Here is a 16,928-nt window from a genome sequence, read left to right as displayed (position 1 = left end):
TTCTCATCTTTTTCTTCCTTGGGGGGGGAGGTGGGGTTGTCCCATGACTAAACTGCAACAGTTGCCACAGGTGTCCCTCTATACCCGCTGCCATCCTTTCTGATATGCTCTCTGCTCTGCAGGCAGAAAGACCAATTTAAAAATAAATAAATCAGGTCATGTCTTCCCTTTGCCTTCAAAGCCTCTAACGGCTTCTGCGTATTAAGATTTCATTCCCTGCAGCTTCAAAACCAGGCTCTGGTTCGGTCCTGAGCATCCTTCTCGCTGCCCCTCCCTTTCCTTCCATGATACAGACCCTGGCCTCATTCACCTAGTCCTCTGTCTTCCCTCAAGGCCTTGGGAGGTGACTTCCTGGAGGCTGTCCTGCCCCATCTCCTGCAAACTGTTTCTCCTTTAGACGGGAATCAAGCTTCTCCTTCACAGGTGTCTCCTGACGGTTTTATCAGGGTCAGAAGCCTCTCTTGAGGCCCCTGTGCTACCATGGACAGCTCCTGCGTGGCCCTGAGTAATTAGCATCTCTCCATCAGTGCGACTGCCCGGCTAACTCCCATGGAGATCCTATACAACAGTCAGTCAGTTTGTTCTCCAAGACTAAGTGCCGGGAGCAGAGCTGGGGTTCAAGGAAAACTGTTTATGTATCTATGCATATGAGATGGATAGATGGATGGACAGACAGATGGACGGACGGACACAGAAAGACAGGAAGAGACAGAAAGCCAGGGTTTGGGGGGGGGTTGTTTCTCTCTCTCTCTCTCTCTCTCTCTCTCTCTCTCTCTCTCTCTCTCTCTCTCTCTCTCTCTGTGTGTGTGTGTGTGTGTGTGTGTAAGAGACAGAGACAGAGAGAGAGAGACAGAGAGGGAGAGAGAGAGAGAGAGGGAGAGGGAGGGAGGGAGAGAGAGAGAGAGAGAGAGAGAGAGAGAGAGAGAGAGAGCTTGCATAGCCCAGACCAGCCTCAAACTTGCCACATGCCTTCTTGAGCTCTTCACCTGCCTGCCCCTACTTCCCAAGTGCTAGGATATTACAGACACAAGCCATCCAGCCTAGCCTCAAGCATTTATTACAGGATGTGGTCTTGTGCAGCACAAGGACAGTCTGACCCTCTGTATCTGTGACCCAGTCACCAAGGTGGTCTCTTCATAACCTCATCTGCAACACAAGCGGGATAGCTATAATTTCCACCAGGCCCCGCTTAACATCCCAATGATCTCAGGACACAACACAGCTCTGCCCAGAACCCTCCCTTCTTGCGTGGTGTAAAAAACAGACGTCCTCTTGAGGGACGACAGGCATCCTCTTCGATGCCATCTCCTTCCTTTCCCCTTGGTCTAACTTCACCATCCTTGTCGCTTCTCAGCCCTTCTATCTGGCTCCTACCTCAGGGGCTCACACATGCCCCTCCTCCCTCTATAACAAGGCCCTTCTCTGGGGATGCTCCCTCATTGTCTTGCTTCATCTAGAATCTGCCCAACAGTCCCCTTTCTCCAGGAAGCCTTCTTACTGCAAGCTCACATTATTATCAGCAGAATTCCCAGTGCCTCGCAGAAAAGACTGCAGTATTACCAACAGAATTCCCAATGCTACTCAATGCTCATTGTTTTCCTTATCGCTTATAACTTCCTAACATACTGTCAAGAAATTTTACCTTGTTTTTTAATAATAAGAGGGCTGAATAGGGAGTTTCATGGGTTCTAGGAAGGTGCTCTGCCTCTTAACATATCTCAGCCCCTCACTGGGGGATTCTAGGCAGGGACTCTACCACTGAGCCACACCCCCATCCCCTCACTGGGGGATTCTAGGCAGGGACTCTACCACTGAGCCACACCCCCATCCCCTCACTGGGGGATTCTAGGCAGGGACTCTACCACTGAGCCACACCCCCATCCCCTCACTGGGGGATTCTAGGCAGGTGCTCTACCACTGAGCCACACTCCCAGACCCTCACTGGGGGATTCTAGGAAAGAACTCATCTGCTCAGCTATAATTTCAGCACCTCCCCCCCCCTTTTTTTTTTAACGTTCCATCTTGAGGCAGGGCCTCACTAAGTTGCCCTGGCTATCTGAACTCACTCCATAGCTCGGGCTGTTCTTGAACTCATTCTGTAGATGGCAAACCATGAACTTGTGATCTTCCTGCCTCAGTCTTCAGAGTAGCTGGGATGGCTGGCCTGCACTATCAGGCCAGATGCCATGTCTTACATCACGGACTGTTTAGTCTCCTCAGCGACTAGACCCTTGTCTTGTACACAGAAGCGTGCTACTTTTTTTATGAAACAGCAAAACTGCCTTACCCCCTCTGTGTTGCTCCCTCCTTCAGCCCATCTGCACTCTCTAGGAAGGTGCCCTGACTCTCGGGCTGCACTGGCTCCCTGGTGCCTGAAGCTATTTCTACCATCAAACACATTCCTGTTCTGAGGTCTCAGGCTGCCTCCTTCATTAGAGAGGAGCCCTAGGGAATGGCCTGATTCTGCACGCTGGCACCATGCTTCAGGAAATAGCGTTCAATGAGCGAGTGAGTGAACGGAGAGGAACAGTGTCCTGACCACAGAGAGATGGCAAACTTCAAGGTCCAATTCAAGGAGAAGCTTTCACTGTCCACTCACGAATGCCTCCAGCAGACCTTTGGGGTTCCCTGCACTACCTGTAATTGAACTAAGACACCTTTGACGGTGGCCCTGTCTCATGCAGCCACTGCTGTTATTCAGCAAACACAAAGTAGGTGTTCAACTTATGTGTGCAGAATTGAAGACAGGAAATCAGAGAGACAGACCCAAAGATGTCTGAGTGATACTCACCTCGTACAATTCCAAGGGGTAATTACAAGCCTGAAGGAGAAGAAAAGCCAGAGTCAGGACCTCTTGAGAGGTACATAATTGCCCTAGAACAAAGGCCCACAAGGGCCACTAATACCCCAAAGTCATGGGGATGGAGTACTACAATTCCCATGAGACCCTATGGCCTAGACCCCTAAGAAGAACTGAGGAAGGAGCCCTGGAGTCTTCTGGGAATTGTAGTCCCAGTACCAGTGGTATACCAGGGACAGAGGGCAAAGCCAGCTCTGAAGTTGGGGAGGCTGGGCTGGGCTCCCCGGGGGGAGGAAGCCAGTCGGTCAGGGTACCTCAAACTTCTGGAGGAGGCTGCAGTTGTCAGCATCGGCCACCGGTACATTGTAATACTCGCCCTCCTCCTGGTTCAGTAACTTGTACCTGACATACAGACGGAGACCAGGGCCGGGCAGGGATAGAGGGAGGCAGGGTACCCATGGGAGAGGCAAAGACATCCAAAGGGAGGTGAGTGACACGGAAAGACGGACACAGAGATGGAGAGAGAGAAAGAGTGAGATACGGGGAGAGGGGGATGGGAGGAGAGGAGAGAAGAGGAGGAGGAGGACGAGGAGAAAGGGGAGGAGCTATCCTGGAAGATCAAAGGGGGAGGGGGAGACGGTGGCCTAAAAGAGAGACCACATATGGAGGGAGAAGGTGACACCCAGGGCCACCGCCAGCCCAACCCTGTGGCTCACCATCCGTCAACAGGGGCCTTGAGTAGCTCGGAGACGCCGAAGGACATCGCACCCATGAAGTCGTTCCGGGATGTCCTGTCCCAGTCCCACACCTCCACGCTGAGCCGGCGCTCCACGTCCCCTGGCTTCAGGTTGCTGTGGCGAGGGTGGGGGGAGAGTGAGGGGTTGAAGTCGTGGCTCCCCTACTTCCTCACCCCGGTCACTGGAGGCTTTCCCGCCCCTGACCCTCAGAGAGCCTCCCCCACCGTGGGGGGTTGGGCGGTCGCGGCTTACAGACATGGCTATCACAAGCTCTTTCCGTTCCTCCCCCAAACTCTTGGTCCCTTCCCGTCAGTTTCCCGGGTCCTTTTCTCCCTTTAATCTGAGTTTCTGCGCTCGTCCTCTGGGGATTAGCCCCTCATGTCCTGGCTTCCCTTCCTGTCCTTGTCACCCCTCCCCATCGTCCTCCCCTTCCCTCCTCCTTCCTTTCTCCTTCCCTCCACTTCTTTCTTCGGGTTTTTTCTTTTCTTTTCTTTTGGTTTTTGGAGACAAGGTTTCTCTGTATTGTTTTGGAGACTGTCCTCAAACTTCCTCTGTAGACCAGGCTGGCCTCAAACTCACAGAGATCCCCCTGCCTCTGCCTCTGCCTCCCCAGTGCTGGGATTAAAGGCGTGCGCCACCAATGCCCGGCTTCTTCGGGTTTTTTGTTTGTGGTTGTTTGGTTTGATTCGTTTGTTTTTTGAAATAAAGTCTCTCCACGTAGTCCGGGCTAGCTTTGAACTTGCCTGCCCCCAAGTTACTGCCACTACAGGCATGCACAACTACGTCCAGCCTCTTGTTGGTTTTCTAGACCTAACTAACTGCTTCTGTCCGTCCATCTGTCCCTCTGCCCTTCTCTTTCCTTTTTCCTCCTCTGGACTCTTCTCTGGTCCTCCCCCGCCCCCGCCCTTTTTTTTTTTTTTCCTGTCGTCCTCATTATGACCGCCTGTCTGAGCACCTGGTGTCCACCATCCCTGTCCTCTCATCCTATGACTGCTTCCTTAACAACTCGAATGTTTCGTACGTGTATGAGCATTTCACTGGCATGTGCCTATGCACCGCGTGTGCCCGGTGCCTGTACAGGCCAAGAGAGGACATCAGATCCCTTGGAACTGGAATTACGGGCGGCTGTGCCTTACAGGTGCTGAAATTCCAGGTCCTGGGCAAGAACAGTACTAAGTCATCTCTCCAGCCCCTCTGCCTGCTTCTTCTTTTTTTTTTTTTTTTTTTTGGTTTTTCGAGACAGGGTTTCTCTGTATTGTTTTGGAGGCTGTCCTGGAACTCACTCTGTAGACCAGGCTGGCCTCGAGCTCACAGAGATCCGCCTGCCTCTGCCTCCCGAGTGCTTGGATTAAAGGCGTGCGCCACCACCGCCCGGCCCTCTGCCTGCTTCTTGAGAGACCTGTCCTCCTCACTCTCTGTCTCTCCTCCGATCTCCTCACTGTGACATGTAGGGCGCTGGGGTTGGGGAATAAATACCAGAGACCTATCTCTCAGCTCCTGAATCCTCATCCCTCCTTTCTCCACCAGTCCATTCCTGTCTCCCACCTTCTCCTGTCTCTCTTCTTAGAAATTGCCTCTATCCTAATACCCTGCCCCCCAAGAACTCTGGGGTCGTGTGGGCGACTAGGACCCTCCAACGCCTCTCTCTCGGTCATCACAGCCCCAGAGCTCACAACACGAAGGTCTCGTTCCACACGGGATTCAGTGTGGCTTTAACAGTCCTCGTCTTCTGTTTCGTCAGGTTCCGAGGGTCTGGGATGAGCTTCAGTTTCACGTAGGGATCAGACAGACCATTGGGGTCCATAGGAATGAGGTTCCGTGCCTCGCCAACTGAAGGTAGAGGGCAAGGAAGGGGGACTTGAGTCAGAGATCCAAGAAATAGCGCCCAGACCTCCCACAGCCAGGGATCAGGAATTCAGGATCACAGCCAGCAACATGGCTCAAAAGGTAGAGGCAGCCGTCACCAATCCTGATGATCTGACGTGACTGGAAAAAAAAATGACTTCTGCTGGTTGTCATTCACTGTAACACGCAAGTACATACATGCACACATACATGCCCACACACATGCACCCAATAGGTCACTGTTTTGTTGTGGTGGTTTTGTTTTTCTGACAGGGTTTCTCTGTGTAGCCCTGACTGTCCTGGAACTATTTCTATAGACCAGGCTGGCCTTGAACTCACAGAGATCCGCCTACCTTTGCCCACCTCCCCACCCCCACCCCGAGTGCTGGAATTAAAGGCCACCACCACCCAGCCGACAACTGTTTAAAAATAATAAAGAGGCTGGAGAGATGACTCAGTTATTAAGAACACTTGTTTGACAGAATGTCTAAGTTTGATTCCCAGCACCTACACAGTGGTTCACAACCATCTACAGCTCCAATTTCAGCGTATCTGACATCCTCTTTTGACCTCTGGGCACTAGGTACACACATGATGCTCATACATGCATCCTGGCAAAATACTCAACACACAGAAAATGAACACAACTAAAAACAATATTTAAAAAAAAGAATTTAAGATCAGTCTCCTTTCTCTACAGCCTATCTTTTTACTACCTATATCCAGGATATAAGATCTGTTGCCTGGAGCAGATGCCCAGAAATCAATGTATGTCTTCCACTAGGACTCAAGAGTCTGGAGTCGGACTCTGCTGGGTAAGTCAGATCTTGCCTCTCAATGGCCACTAACTGGAAATCTGGGATGGGCGTGGGGGGACATAGCTCAATGAGAGTGCTTGATTAGTAGTCTCAACACCCAATACTAGCACACATGCATGCACGCATGCACGCACCCACGCGCGCCCGCACATGCACACAAGCACACCCCAAACAAAAAACCTGTCATGGCGTTGCATGTCTGTAAACCCAGCATTTGGGAAGTATGGTCATGCAGGCCACAAGTTAGAGACCAACCTCTGCTACATATCTAGTTTGAGGGCAGCCTGGGCTACATGAGATCACAGCTGGAAGACTAAGGCTGAAGGCAGGTCTTCAGCTAGAAGGAGCTGTGGTCAGGGATGTGGATGGTGGTCTGTGTGGGGAGGGAGGGAGGTGTGGCATCCTGGTTCCTAGCATAGAACACCCTGGGGATGAGCTCAATCAGCCTCAGCTCCAGGTTGGGGGCGTGGCTAGTGAGGAGGCATGGTCTCACCAGTGATGTGGATCTCATCTGACGTGGGAGCCCGGATCTCCAGTTGCAGACGTCCACGGCGCTCTGTGTGGTCCACGCCGCACAGGGAGGGGACGCTGCGCACACAGCGTCGGTGCACGTTCATCTCGCAACCTGGAGGGACAAACCTGGAGATAACATTTCAGGCCCGGGGCTCACCATTCCCACCTTAAATCTCCCCGCAACCCCAAACAATGCATTGTGGTTGAAGAAGGAACGCCCTCTAGTGCCCCATCTGGGCTGGGGCAGCAGACGTCCTGCCGGGCATACTCACAGGAACATTTCATGCCCTGGTGCACCAGCCCGTAGAGGAGGGACCCACAATGGTCGCAGAAGGTGGGACTGCTGTAGCTGTGCAGGCGGAACTTGTGCTTGTTGCGAGGGTCCTGGGGAGCAGAGAAGAGTCATTAGGGATATAGAGTTGAGGGAGGGTCATAAACCCTTGAGAGGTGATTTTAAAAATGATTTATTATTATTTTTGCGTATGCATGCCTGCACGTGAGTGTAAGTGCAGGTGGAGGCCAGAAGAGGGCGACAGATTCCCCAGAGCTGAATTTACAGGAAATAAGAACTTCCCGACATGGGTGTTGAGAACAGAGCACAGATCTTCAGGCAGAGCAGCAAGTGTTGTAAACTGTTTTGCCATCTTTCCAGCCTTGGAATTTTTTGTTTTTATTTTTAGGCTGTGAGTTGGGGTTTCATTTAGTCCAAGCTGGCCTTAAACAATATGTAGTAGAGAGCGACCTTGAACTCCTGATTCTCCGGCCTCAAACTGAGATTGTAGGCATGGACCACCACATAGGCATAGAACTGCCAACAGAGAAGTGTCCCCAGCAGAGAGAAACCCTTACGTTTTCTTCCTTTGGCCTCGCTGTCTGCTCTAACTCACCCCTTTCAGTCTACACAAATTCACTGAGATCCTGCTGTGTACCAAACCCAGCACCGAATAAATACAATTAGAAATCAGTCACGTGAGCCAGGCGCACGCCGTTAATCCCAGCACTCCGGAGGCAGAGGCAGGCGGATCTCTGTGAGTTCGAGGCCAGCCTGGTCTACAAGAGCTAGTTCCAGGACAGCCTCCAAAGCCACAGAGAAACCCTGTCTCGAAAGACCAAAAAGAAAAAAAGAAAAAGAAATCGATTACGTGAAGGGACTGGCGATGTAGCTCTAAAAAAATGCCTGTTTGGTAGCTGACCGGACAAGGGGGAGCTCTTGAACCCCAGACTGATGGCTGAGAGGTCAACAGGGGCCTGATCCAGACCCCCTGAATGTAGTGTCAGTGAGGAGGCCTCGGCAATCTCTGGGGTCTTGGGTAGTAGTAGATCAGTGTTCACCATGGTGAACTCTCTCAGCCTGGACACATGGGGAAGGGCCTAGGTCCTGCCCTGGATGAAATGACAGACTCTGGAGATCCCCCCCAAGGAGGGCCTCACCCTCCCTGGGGAATGGTGTGGGAATTGTGTGGGGGGCTGGGGAGGGGGTTAGGGAGGGACAAGGGAGAAGGGGTGGGAGAGGGAGCTGGGATTGACATGTGAAGCATGCATGTTTCTAATTAAATAAATAAATATATTATTTGAATAATATATATATTATTCATATATAAATAAAACATATATTGAAGAAAAAATGCCTGTCTGGCATTCATGGAATCCTCTAATCCCCAACACCCCACAAACTGGGTGTGGTTGTGCATGCCGGGAGTGTCAGGAATTCAAGATCGCCATCCCGTGGTTACAGGGAAGCTTCGAGACCCTTTCTCCAAAAACAGAACAACAACGAAAGCCCTCAGTCACCTGGCATTTTTCTTTCTAGTTGGACGGAGACAGAATAGTAAACACAGTAAATAATAAATAAATAACATGGTAAGACAAACGGCCATAACTGTTTCGCAGGAAAGTAAAGAAAGGGTAGGGAACAGCAGAAGCTTGGTGGTGCAAGCCTGCCATTCCAGCTATTCTCAAAGCTGAGAGAGGTGGATGGGAAACTCAGGGCTAGCCTGAGCTACACAGAGAATTCAAAGCCAGCTATGGTAACTTATTGATACCCTGTCTAAAAATTTTAAAGGGACTGAAAGTGTTGCCCGGTGATTGAGGGCTTGTCTGGTATACATGGGGTTTGATCTCCCAGTATTTCCAAAAGAAGGGAGAGCAGGAAAGAAAGAGGGGGGGAGAAAGGGGGGAAGAGACAGGTGGAGGAGGGAGGAACAAGGAGGGGGGAGAGAGGAGAATGCGGAGGAGAGAAGACAGTGAGAATGAGGAGGGGGGAGAGGAGGAGATAGAGGGGGAAGAGGAAGGAAAGACGGAAGAGGAAGAGAAAAGAGGAAGAGGAAGAGGGGATGGAGGAGCAGGAAGGAGAAAGGGAAATAAAGTGAACAGAGAGAAAGAAGAGGGGGAGGAAGAAGGAAGAGAGGAGGAAACCAGAGTCTCACAAAGGCATGTTCACTTGGAGGTATTGTTTAGAGAGTGGCATTTGGTCAGAGCGTGAAGGTGAGGACCCCCCCATCCTTCCTGTGCCCATACCTCCCCCAGTTTGCTCTCCAAGGACCTGTGAGCCACCCTTAGTGCCCCCCTCCCCGTTGCCTTCCTGCAGGCTGCCTTCGCTGGGGCTGAACGCATGTCAGACACAAGTTAGTTCCAGAGGGCCTGGCTAGATTAACCGGGAGGCTCCCAGCAGAACTTAGTATGTGGGACACGTCCACTGCTGCTAGTCTGACAGCAGTTATTGTGGTGTTGTGGTTATTAGGAGGGTTTTACTGCTGGCCCCCGAAGAGCTCCGAGTTCAAACAACAGCCAGGTCACTTCCCAGAGGTGTGATTTTTTTTTTTTTTTGGAGCAAATTCATTTCCCACTTTCGAGCCCCAGCATCCTCTTCCGTCAAATAGAAATAAATATTCCTTCTGTGTCTTAAAGCGACATTAAATGCAGGAATTTTAGGACATCAGCCAGTACCTTCTCCACCCACACTCCACCATGCAGGGTAATGTCTGGTTCTTAGAAAATTGTTTCGTTTTATCCCCCCCCCATTCCTTCCTCCCTTTCTTCTTCCCTTCTCTGTCCCTTCCTTCCCTTCTTCCTGTCTCCTTCCTTTCTCCATCCCTCCCTCCATTTTTCTTTTCTTCCTTTTAGCAGGCTGGCTTGGAACTTACTGTGTAGCTCAGGATGGTTCTTGAAACCCTGATGCTCCTGCCTCTGCCACTGAGATTCGAGTCATCCATCACCATGGCCAGTTTACACAGTGCTAGGGACAGACGGGACCCAGGGCTTCCAGGCAGGTACTCTGCCCCCTGAGCTACAGCCCCAGCCTCATATTTACCTTTCTCTGAGCAAGTACTGGAAGAATGCTGAAGGGAGGAAAATTAAGACATTCCTGGGCTTTCATTTATCTTAGTGAGATCTCCATCTTTATTTTTTTAAGTTTATTATTTTATGTGAATGAGTGTATGTATGTATGCATGCATGTATGCATGCATGTGCACCATGTATGTGCCTGGTGTCCATAGAGGTCAGAAGAGGGCATTTGGTCCCCTGGAACTGGGTGGGTGGGTGTGAGACATCATGCAGATGCTTGGAACTGAATCTGTGTCCTTTACAAGTACTCTTAACCAGGGCCGGGCAGTGGTGGTGCACCCCTTTAATCCCAGCACTCGGGAGGCAGAGGCAGGCGGATCTCTGTGAGTTCAAGGCCAGGCTGGACCGACAGCCCCCAAAACAATACAGAGAAACCCTGTCTCGTAAAACCAAAAAAAAACAAAAACAAAAAACAAGAACTCTTAACCAGTCCCCAGTGTTTCGTTTTGAACTCATGTGTGCATGTGTGCGTGCGTGCGTGCGTGTGTGTGTGTGTGTGTGTGTGTGTGTGTGTGTGTGTGTGTGTGTAGACACAAACACGGAGGTCAGAGGACAACTTGCATGAGTCCATTCTCTTCTTCCATCCACCGTGTGGGCCCTAGGGATGAAATTCAGGTTACCAGCCCTGGTAGCAAATGCCTTTGCCAACTGAGCCATCTCGATGATCCAATATTTCACTTACAATGTCTCAGATACTATCCCAAGCACTTGACTCAACTGAGACTGGGAAGTGACCCCATAAAGAGGCACAATTGGCACCTCACTTTATAGCCTGGGGACTTAAGAAAGACTGTAAGAAAGTAAGCCAGCTGTCCCCTGTCATCTCAGCATTTGGGAGGCTTGGTCTTCAGTAGAATAGGGGGCTTGGGAGCAGCCTGGGCTACACAGAGAGGCCCTGTCTAAAAACCAACAAATAAAAACCCCCAGGGAAACACAGGGAATGTGGTACATACTTTTAATCCCAGCACTCACATGGCAGAGGCAGATGGGTCTCTATATGGCCAGCATGGTCTATGTAACAAAGTCCTGGCCATCTAGGGCTATATAGTGAGATGCTGTTTCAAAGAAAACAACGCCGGGCATTGGTGGCACACACCTTTAATCCCAGCACTTGGGAGGCAGAGGCAGGCGGATCTCTGTGAGTTCGAGGCCAGCCTGGTCTACAAGAGCTAGTTCCAGGACAGCCTCCAAAGCCACAGAGAAACCCTGTCTCGAAAAACCAAAAAAAGAAAAAAGAAAACAACAAAAAGAAGACCTCCGAAACAAACAAACAAACAAAAAGACCTTTGCTCTCTCCCTAAGGAACAGAAAAGACTTTAAAATGTGTTTAAAATTTTTAAGAAAGATAAACTGCAAGAGATAATTCGTTATTCATACAGGGACTGGCACTCCGATCATGTGTTCTAGTTCAAGAGTCCCTGCTCAGATGGGAGCAGAAGAAGAAGAAGAAGAAGAAGCTAATCTAATCTTATGAGCAATTATACGGTTTCAAGCGTACAGTGGGTGTAAAACGGTTGATGAGTATGTATGTAATCAGGACCTCATAAAACACAGCTAGCGTTGGAGGCAAGCAGGTGCACAGGCAGGCGACAACACACCCTGGTGCTGGTACACAGTGGTGCTCAATACGTGCTCAGTATAGTCACATTCTCTATGCAAATTTCTGTTTTCTTGACTAGACAAACAGGCAGGTGCCTCGTGAGCCTCTGCCTTTTCTTAGGGATGGTGCCTCGCCATTTAGCCCAGTCTGGTCTTGAACTCCCGATCCTCCTGTCTCAGCTATCTTCCCTCCCAATTTGCTATCCTCCCTATGTATGAATCATACGGCTACCTCTCGCCTTGCACCAAACTCTGGGAAGAAACGATCTCTGCTGAACTGATAACATAAGATAGACAGTGTCTAGATTTATGCTACCCCGTTCAGTGATGTAGCTTTTCAAATCCAAAGCAGTCTAAGCAAAACGGAGTTAAGGTTTCTCTGCTCCTCAAGGCATCCCTGTTTCACGCCAGCTTCGTGCTGCTGATGACAACCGTAGAAAGAAAACATCTTCACTACCGTAGGCAGTTCCACTGGTCACTGCCAGGCCCCAGCTCTGTGACTTGAAGAGAAAGGCGCCCAGAGTTGACCGTGCTCAAAATCAGCCCCTGCTGTGCAGAGGGACAGGGTGAGGATGTTGTGGATCTGAGTGCATTCGTGTGTGTGTGCCTGCATGGTGTCTGTGCACTGCGGGGGTCTCTCTGAGCCTCTCTAAACATCTAAAGGTCTTTTATCTCTGTCTCTTGCTATTTTACACTCCCTTAAGATAGGGCCCATGTAACCCTGGCTTGTCTGGAACTTGCTATGTAGTCAAAGTTGGCCTTCAATTCCAGATCCTTCTGCCTCCAATCCACCTCCTCCATGCTAGGATATCTGGCTTGTGTCCTGACACTTGGCTTTGAACCTCTTTTCCTGCGTCTCTGTCCATCTTCGAGATTCTCTCTATTTTACTATTTCAGCACTGGCATTGATAACTCTCTCTCTCTCTCTCTCTCTCTCTCTCTCTCTCTCTCTCTCTCTTTCTCTCTCTCCTGATGACAACTTCATCCTTCCAATGATGACTTTTGATCCGTTCAACCCCTGCCTCATTTCTGTCCCCTCACCTGTGTCCCCAGCCTCTTCCAGGCCCCTTCTCAGTCCCCCTTTCCAGGCCAAGGGCAAGGAATCTGGGCCAGACTAGCTCCCCCTATCTCTCCAGCCCCCCTTCCCTCCCAGCCTTAAAAATAGCAAGAGAAATTGGGACGGACGCCGAGGGGGTGAGGGCGGGGACATGGCCTGAGGAGGAAGAACCAGGCGTCTGGGCACTCACGTCCGTCTGGGGCCCCTTTCCGGCGCCTGGACACTCGAAGGTCACAAATTCGTGGCATCGGCGGTGAACCACAAAGCTGCACACTGAAGATGGCAGGAGACACAGAGGCAGGGAGAGACCCCAACAGACACGAGGTCAGAGCCAGACCTCCCAGCCCAGAGAAACCCCCCAAAAAGAGGAATCCCCACACAGAGAGCCCAATGGAGAGAAAATCAGAGAGACCCACACCAAGAGCCACATGGAGACAGTCAGACAGACAGACAGACAGAGAGCAGGGCCCAGAACCCCAAGAGATAGACTTGAAGGAAGACAAGAGACAGAGAAACAACCCCCCAATGAGAACACGTGCGCGAACGCACGAGCACACACACACACACACACACACACACACAGAGAGAGAAGAAAGGAAAGAGAAGAAAGCAAAGAGAGAGAGAGAAGAAAGAAGAGAGGGAGAGGGAGAGAGAAGAAAGCAGAGAGAGAGAGAGAGAGAGAGAGAGAGAGAGAGAGAGAGAGAGAGAGAGAGAGAGAGAGAGAGAGAGAGACGGGATTTTGAAGAGAAACAACAGAAATATCCTTAGATGTAGCAGAGCCCAGCAACTTGAACAGAAGTGAGTCTGGGGGGTGCTGCTTCGGCCCGCCCCCCCACCTTGAGTCACTCTGTTCTCAGCCAAGTGGCAGCTGGTGTTTTAGGACTCGCCCCCCTCGCCCGGCCCCCACCCGCCCATTAGTGACCCCACCCGGCCTGCCCCTGCTTGAGGATGGATGGTGTTGTCATAGCAACGGCAGTCTGGGGAGGGGGAGCTCCGACTTTGCATCTCAGAGCCCCTTCCCCCCATTCAGCTCCCCTTTTCCAAATCTCCCTGTTCCCATGGAAACAGATTCTCCAAATATCTGTCCCCACCTGGAGCCGGCCGAGGGAGGGGCCCCCAGCACCACCTCCGCGGTGGCCCTGCCATCAGAGTTCCCTCCCCACCACAGGCTTGTGTCTCTGCCACACCCCCCGCCCAGGGCTCCCCCGCGCCTCTCTGGGGACCACAGAACACGTGTGTCGGCCGCCTCAGCTGTGAGGTCCCAGCCTCCACCCTCGGGGGGTCCCAGGAGTCCAGGCTCCAGCTCTTACCTTGACATTGCAGGCCCTGCTTTCCAATGCCCCTAGAAGAATCAAGGATCTAAGGTCAGTGCAAAGGAGGTGCCGGGGGGCCTCCTCCCGCCTTTGCAAGACACAGGTCTGCGGCTTCCCATCCTCACCCAGGTGTCGGAGTGAGGCTGGGTCTCCTTCTACTAGAACCCAGAAATTCGAGTCCCAGCTCCTTTTCCCTTGGACCCTGGGGTCCAGCTTCCAGCCCCTCTTCCCACAGACCCAGGCTTCACCCGCGCATCCTTGAGCCCAGAAGTGGGGGCTGCAGCCCCCCCCCGCTCCGCTCAATCGCTTGGGGCCGGTGTGACACCAGCGACCCTCGAGTCCCCCCGCCGCCCGGCCCGCTCCCCTCACCAGATGAAGTCGGTACAGTGACTGCAAAAGGTTGGCTGCTTGAAGAAACGGGCGGTGAACTTGTGGCTCTTCACCTCGTGCACCACCTTCTGCCTCAGCGCCCCCTTTCTGCAAAACAGGGGCCGGGGTCCCCCCCTCTGAGTCGCCTCCGCCGGGGCCCAGACCTGCCATGGCCCCAGGAGCGCAGCAGGGACCACGATCTTCTGCTCAGGAAACAGGTGGACGGGGATGGGGTGGGGACCGGCCCCGCAGATTCAGAGACCGCAAGGGCAGGGGCGAGGCACCTAACGGTGCGCGGCGCACGGCAGGAAGCAGCACCCCGGCACCGGCTCCGCCGGGGGGGGGTGCAGGCGGGTGGGGTCAGAGCCGAAGGCAGGGGCAGCGAGGAGCCGCAGGCACGCGAGGCGGCGGCGGGAGCTCCGGCTCCCGGCACCTGCTGAAATGTAGAAGCTGGAGGCAGGGGGTGGGGAGGGGGGGAGGCGTTGCCATGACGACCAAGTGGGCGGGGTTTCGGCTTAAAGGAGCCCCCACCCACCCCCGCCCCGCCCCGAGATCCCCGGACAAGATGCCCCTCCCTCCCCTCCACGTGCACACACCCATCCCGCAGGCTGTCTGCGGGAAGGGAGACGTCCTCTGAGCCTCATCCATCCCCTTCCCCTAAATACATCCCAGTCTGCCATCCTGGTCCCCCACCACCCCGCACCCCCATCTTCCTCCCCACTCAGCTGCATGGGTGGGTCATGTCAGGCTCTAGCATCTGGGCTAGATCTGTGTGTGTGCGTGTGCGTGTGTGGTCGTATTGCTCCTTTAATCGAGAAACTTTTTTTGTTCAGTGCTGAGGACCTCCGGGATGAACAGGGAAGCTAGCGTCTCTCCCTCCGTGATGCCGCCGGGCTTTTTATCGCTCTCTGAGCTCTGGGTTTGCCGCTGCCTCCCTCCTCTGGGTGTGTCTCCCCGCTCTCCGGCTCCGAAGTCTCTCCTTCCCTCTCTTCTCCTCTCCTCTGGTTTCTCTCTCCCCACTCCCCGCTACTCTGCCTTGCTCGCGTCTCTCCTCACGCCCCGCACGGTGCACAGGAAGCCTTTTCGTCTCCATCTCCCTGCCTTTCCCGGTCTTTTCCTCCGCTAGTCTGTGTTCCCGGGTCGCCTGGCGTTTCCCCGATGCCCGTCACTCTCTGCTTCTGTGTTTCTCCCCTTCTGTCGCTAGGGGATGCTCGCCCTGGGTAGTTACCTGTCCCTCCTTCCCTGTGCCTCTTTCCTTCCGTCCTTCTCTCTGACCCACTCAGGGCTTTTCTTTTTGTCCCCTCCCCGACCCTCTTTGTCTTTGGGGACCCCTCCTCACCCTAGTGGTCCCTCCCCGCCCCGCATTTCCCTGTGACTGTCTCTGGGAATCTCTCCCTCCTCGGTGTCTCCCTGCGCCCTCCTCTCTCGGGCGTTCCTCCTCCTCTGTGTCTCCCCGGGACTGCATCTCAGAGGGTTCTCCCCCACAGTGAACGGCTCTGGAGGTTCCTCCCCAGTCCGTGTTTCCCTGAACTCTCCATCTCTGAGGGCCTGCCCTCCACCCCAGTGTCTCCCTGCGACTATATCTGGTTAGGAAGGGGGGGTCTTTCTTGGCTCTGGATCTCCCCGGGACTCGGGTGTCTCTGGTGTCTCCCTGTGACTCTCTACCTGGGTGGGGTTTTCTTCCCGACTCTGTCTCCCTGGGATCTCCCATGCACACCCCCTCCCAAGTTCACTCCCCTTCGGTCCTCTCCCCCCATCCCCACCCCCACCCCCCTACGTCACGCCCCACGGTGCGCCCTTAGGGCAGCTCTGGCAGGAAGCCGTTCCTAGGTCGTGGCGGTGGGAACCCTGGCTCGCCAGAGTCTGTCGAGCTCAGTGCACTCTGGGACTTAGAGTTCAGGCCCTCGTACAGGCTATTCTTGGGAAGCAACAGAGAACTACTTCTCCCGGCGTGCCCTGTGCGTCGGACGGTGTAGCACCACGCCTTCTTTGTGGTTTTGCTTCGCTCCAGGTTGGGTCGCGATCCCAGAAGGTGCAGGGGAGGTGGAGGAATTCGTATCAACCCCAAGCACCCTTCCCAGAACGCAGAGTTCCCTGCCACCCCGCAGGCCACCTCTAGGTGTCCATGGTTCTCTCTGGCGACGGGTGGAAGGAACTAGGAGTCCAGATTCCTCCTCTGCGGCTTTTCCAAATTAATACAGCAGATGACTGGATGCTACCGCTGTGTTTAGTTATGTTTATTGGGGAGGGGATGGGGGACGGAGGTCAAGACAGGGTTTTCTCTGTGTAGCAGCCCTGGCTATCCTGGAACTTGCTTTGTAGAACAGGCTGGACTCTAACTCACAGAGATCCCTGCCTCTGTCTCCCGAGTGCTGGGATTAAAGGCGTGCGCCACCACCGCCAGGTTTGTGTTTTGTTTTTTGAAATAGGGGCTTGGTTGGACACCTTTAATCCCAGACAGAGGCAGGAGGATCTCTGTGAGTGTCGTGTCAGCCTAACCCACATAGCAAGTTCCACACCAGCCAGGGCTAC

General features: G+C 53.1%; 1 protein-coding gene across 1 annotated transcript in view; it reads right to left on the bottom strand.

Moving 5' to 3' along the window:
- Prkcg (protein kinase C gamma) overlaps positions 1-14,832 on the bottom strand; it is a 28,926-nt gene extending 14,094 nt beyond the window's left edge. The window contains 10 exon segments of the mRNA XM_040734055.1: positions 2,792-2,821; positions 3,115-3,202; positions 3,517-3,651; positions 5,211-5,367; positions 6,694-6,825; positions 6,986-7,097; positions 12,905-12,987; positions 14,025-14,056; positions 14,397-14,530; positions 14,532-14,832. Coding sequence (XP_040589989.1) covers positions 2,792-2,821; positions 3,115-3,202; positions 3,517-3,651; positions 5,211-5,367; positions 6,694-6,825; positions 6,986-7,097; positions 12,905-12,987; positions 14,025-14,056; positions 14,397-14,530; positions 14,532-14,567 — 939 coding nt within the window. The 5' untranslated portion in view covers positions 14,568-14,832.
- Between the last annotated feature and the right edge of the window lie 2,096 nt (positions 14,833-16,928).

Source organism: Mesocricetus auratus, unplaced genomic scaffold (assembly GCF_017639785.1).
Source record: "Mesocricetus auratus isolate SY011 unplaced genomic scaffold, BCM_Maur_2.0 Super-Scaffold_100037, whole genome shotgun sequence".
Classification (NCBI taxonomy): Eukaryota; Metazoa; Chordata; class Mammalia; order Rodentia; family Cricetidae; genus Mesocricetus; species Mesocricetus auratus.
Note: the sequence above shows the minus strand (reverse complement) of the source record. Positions and strands in the feature narration are given on the sequence as shown.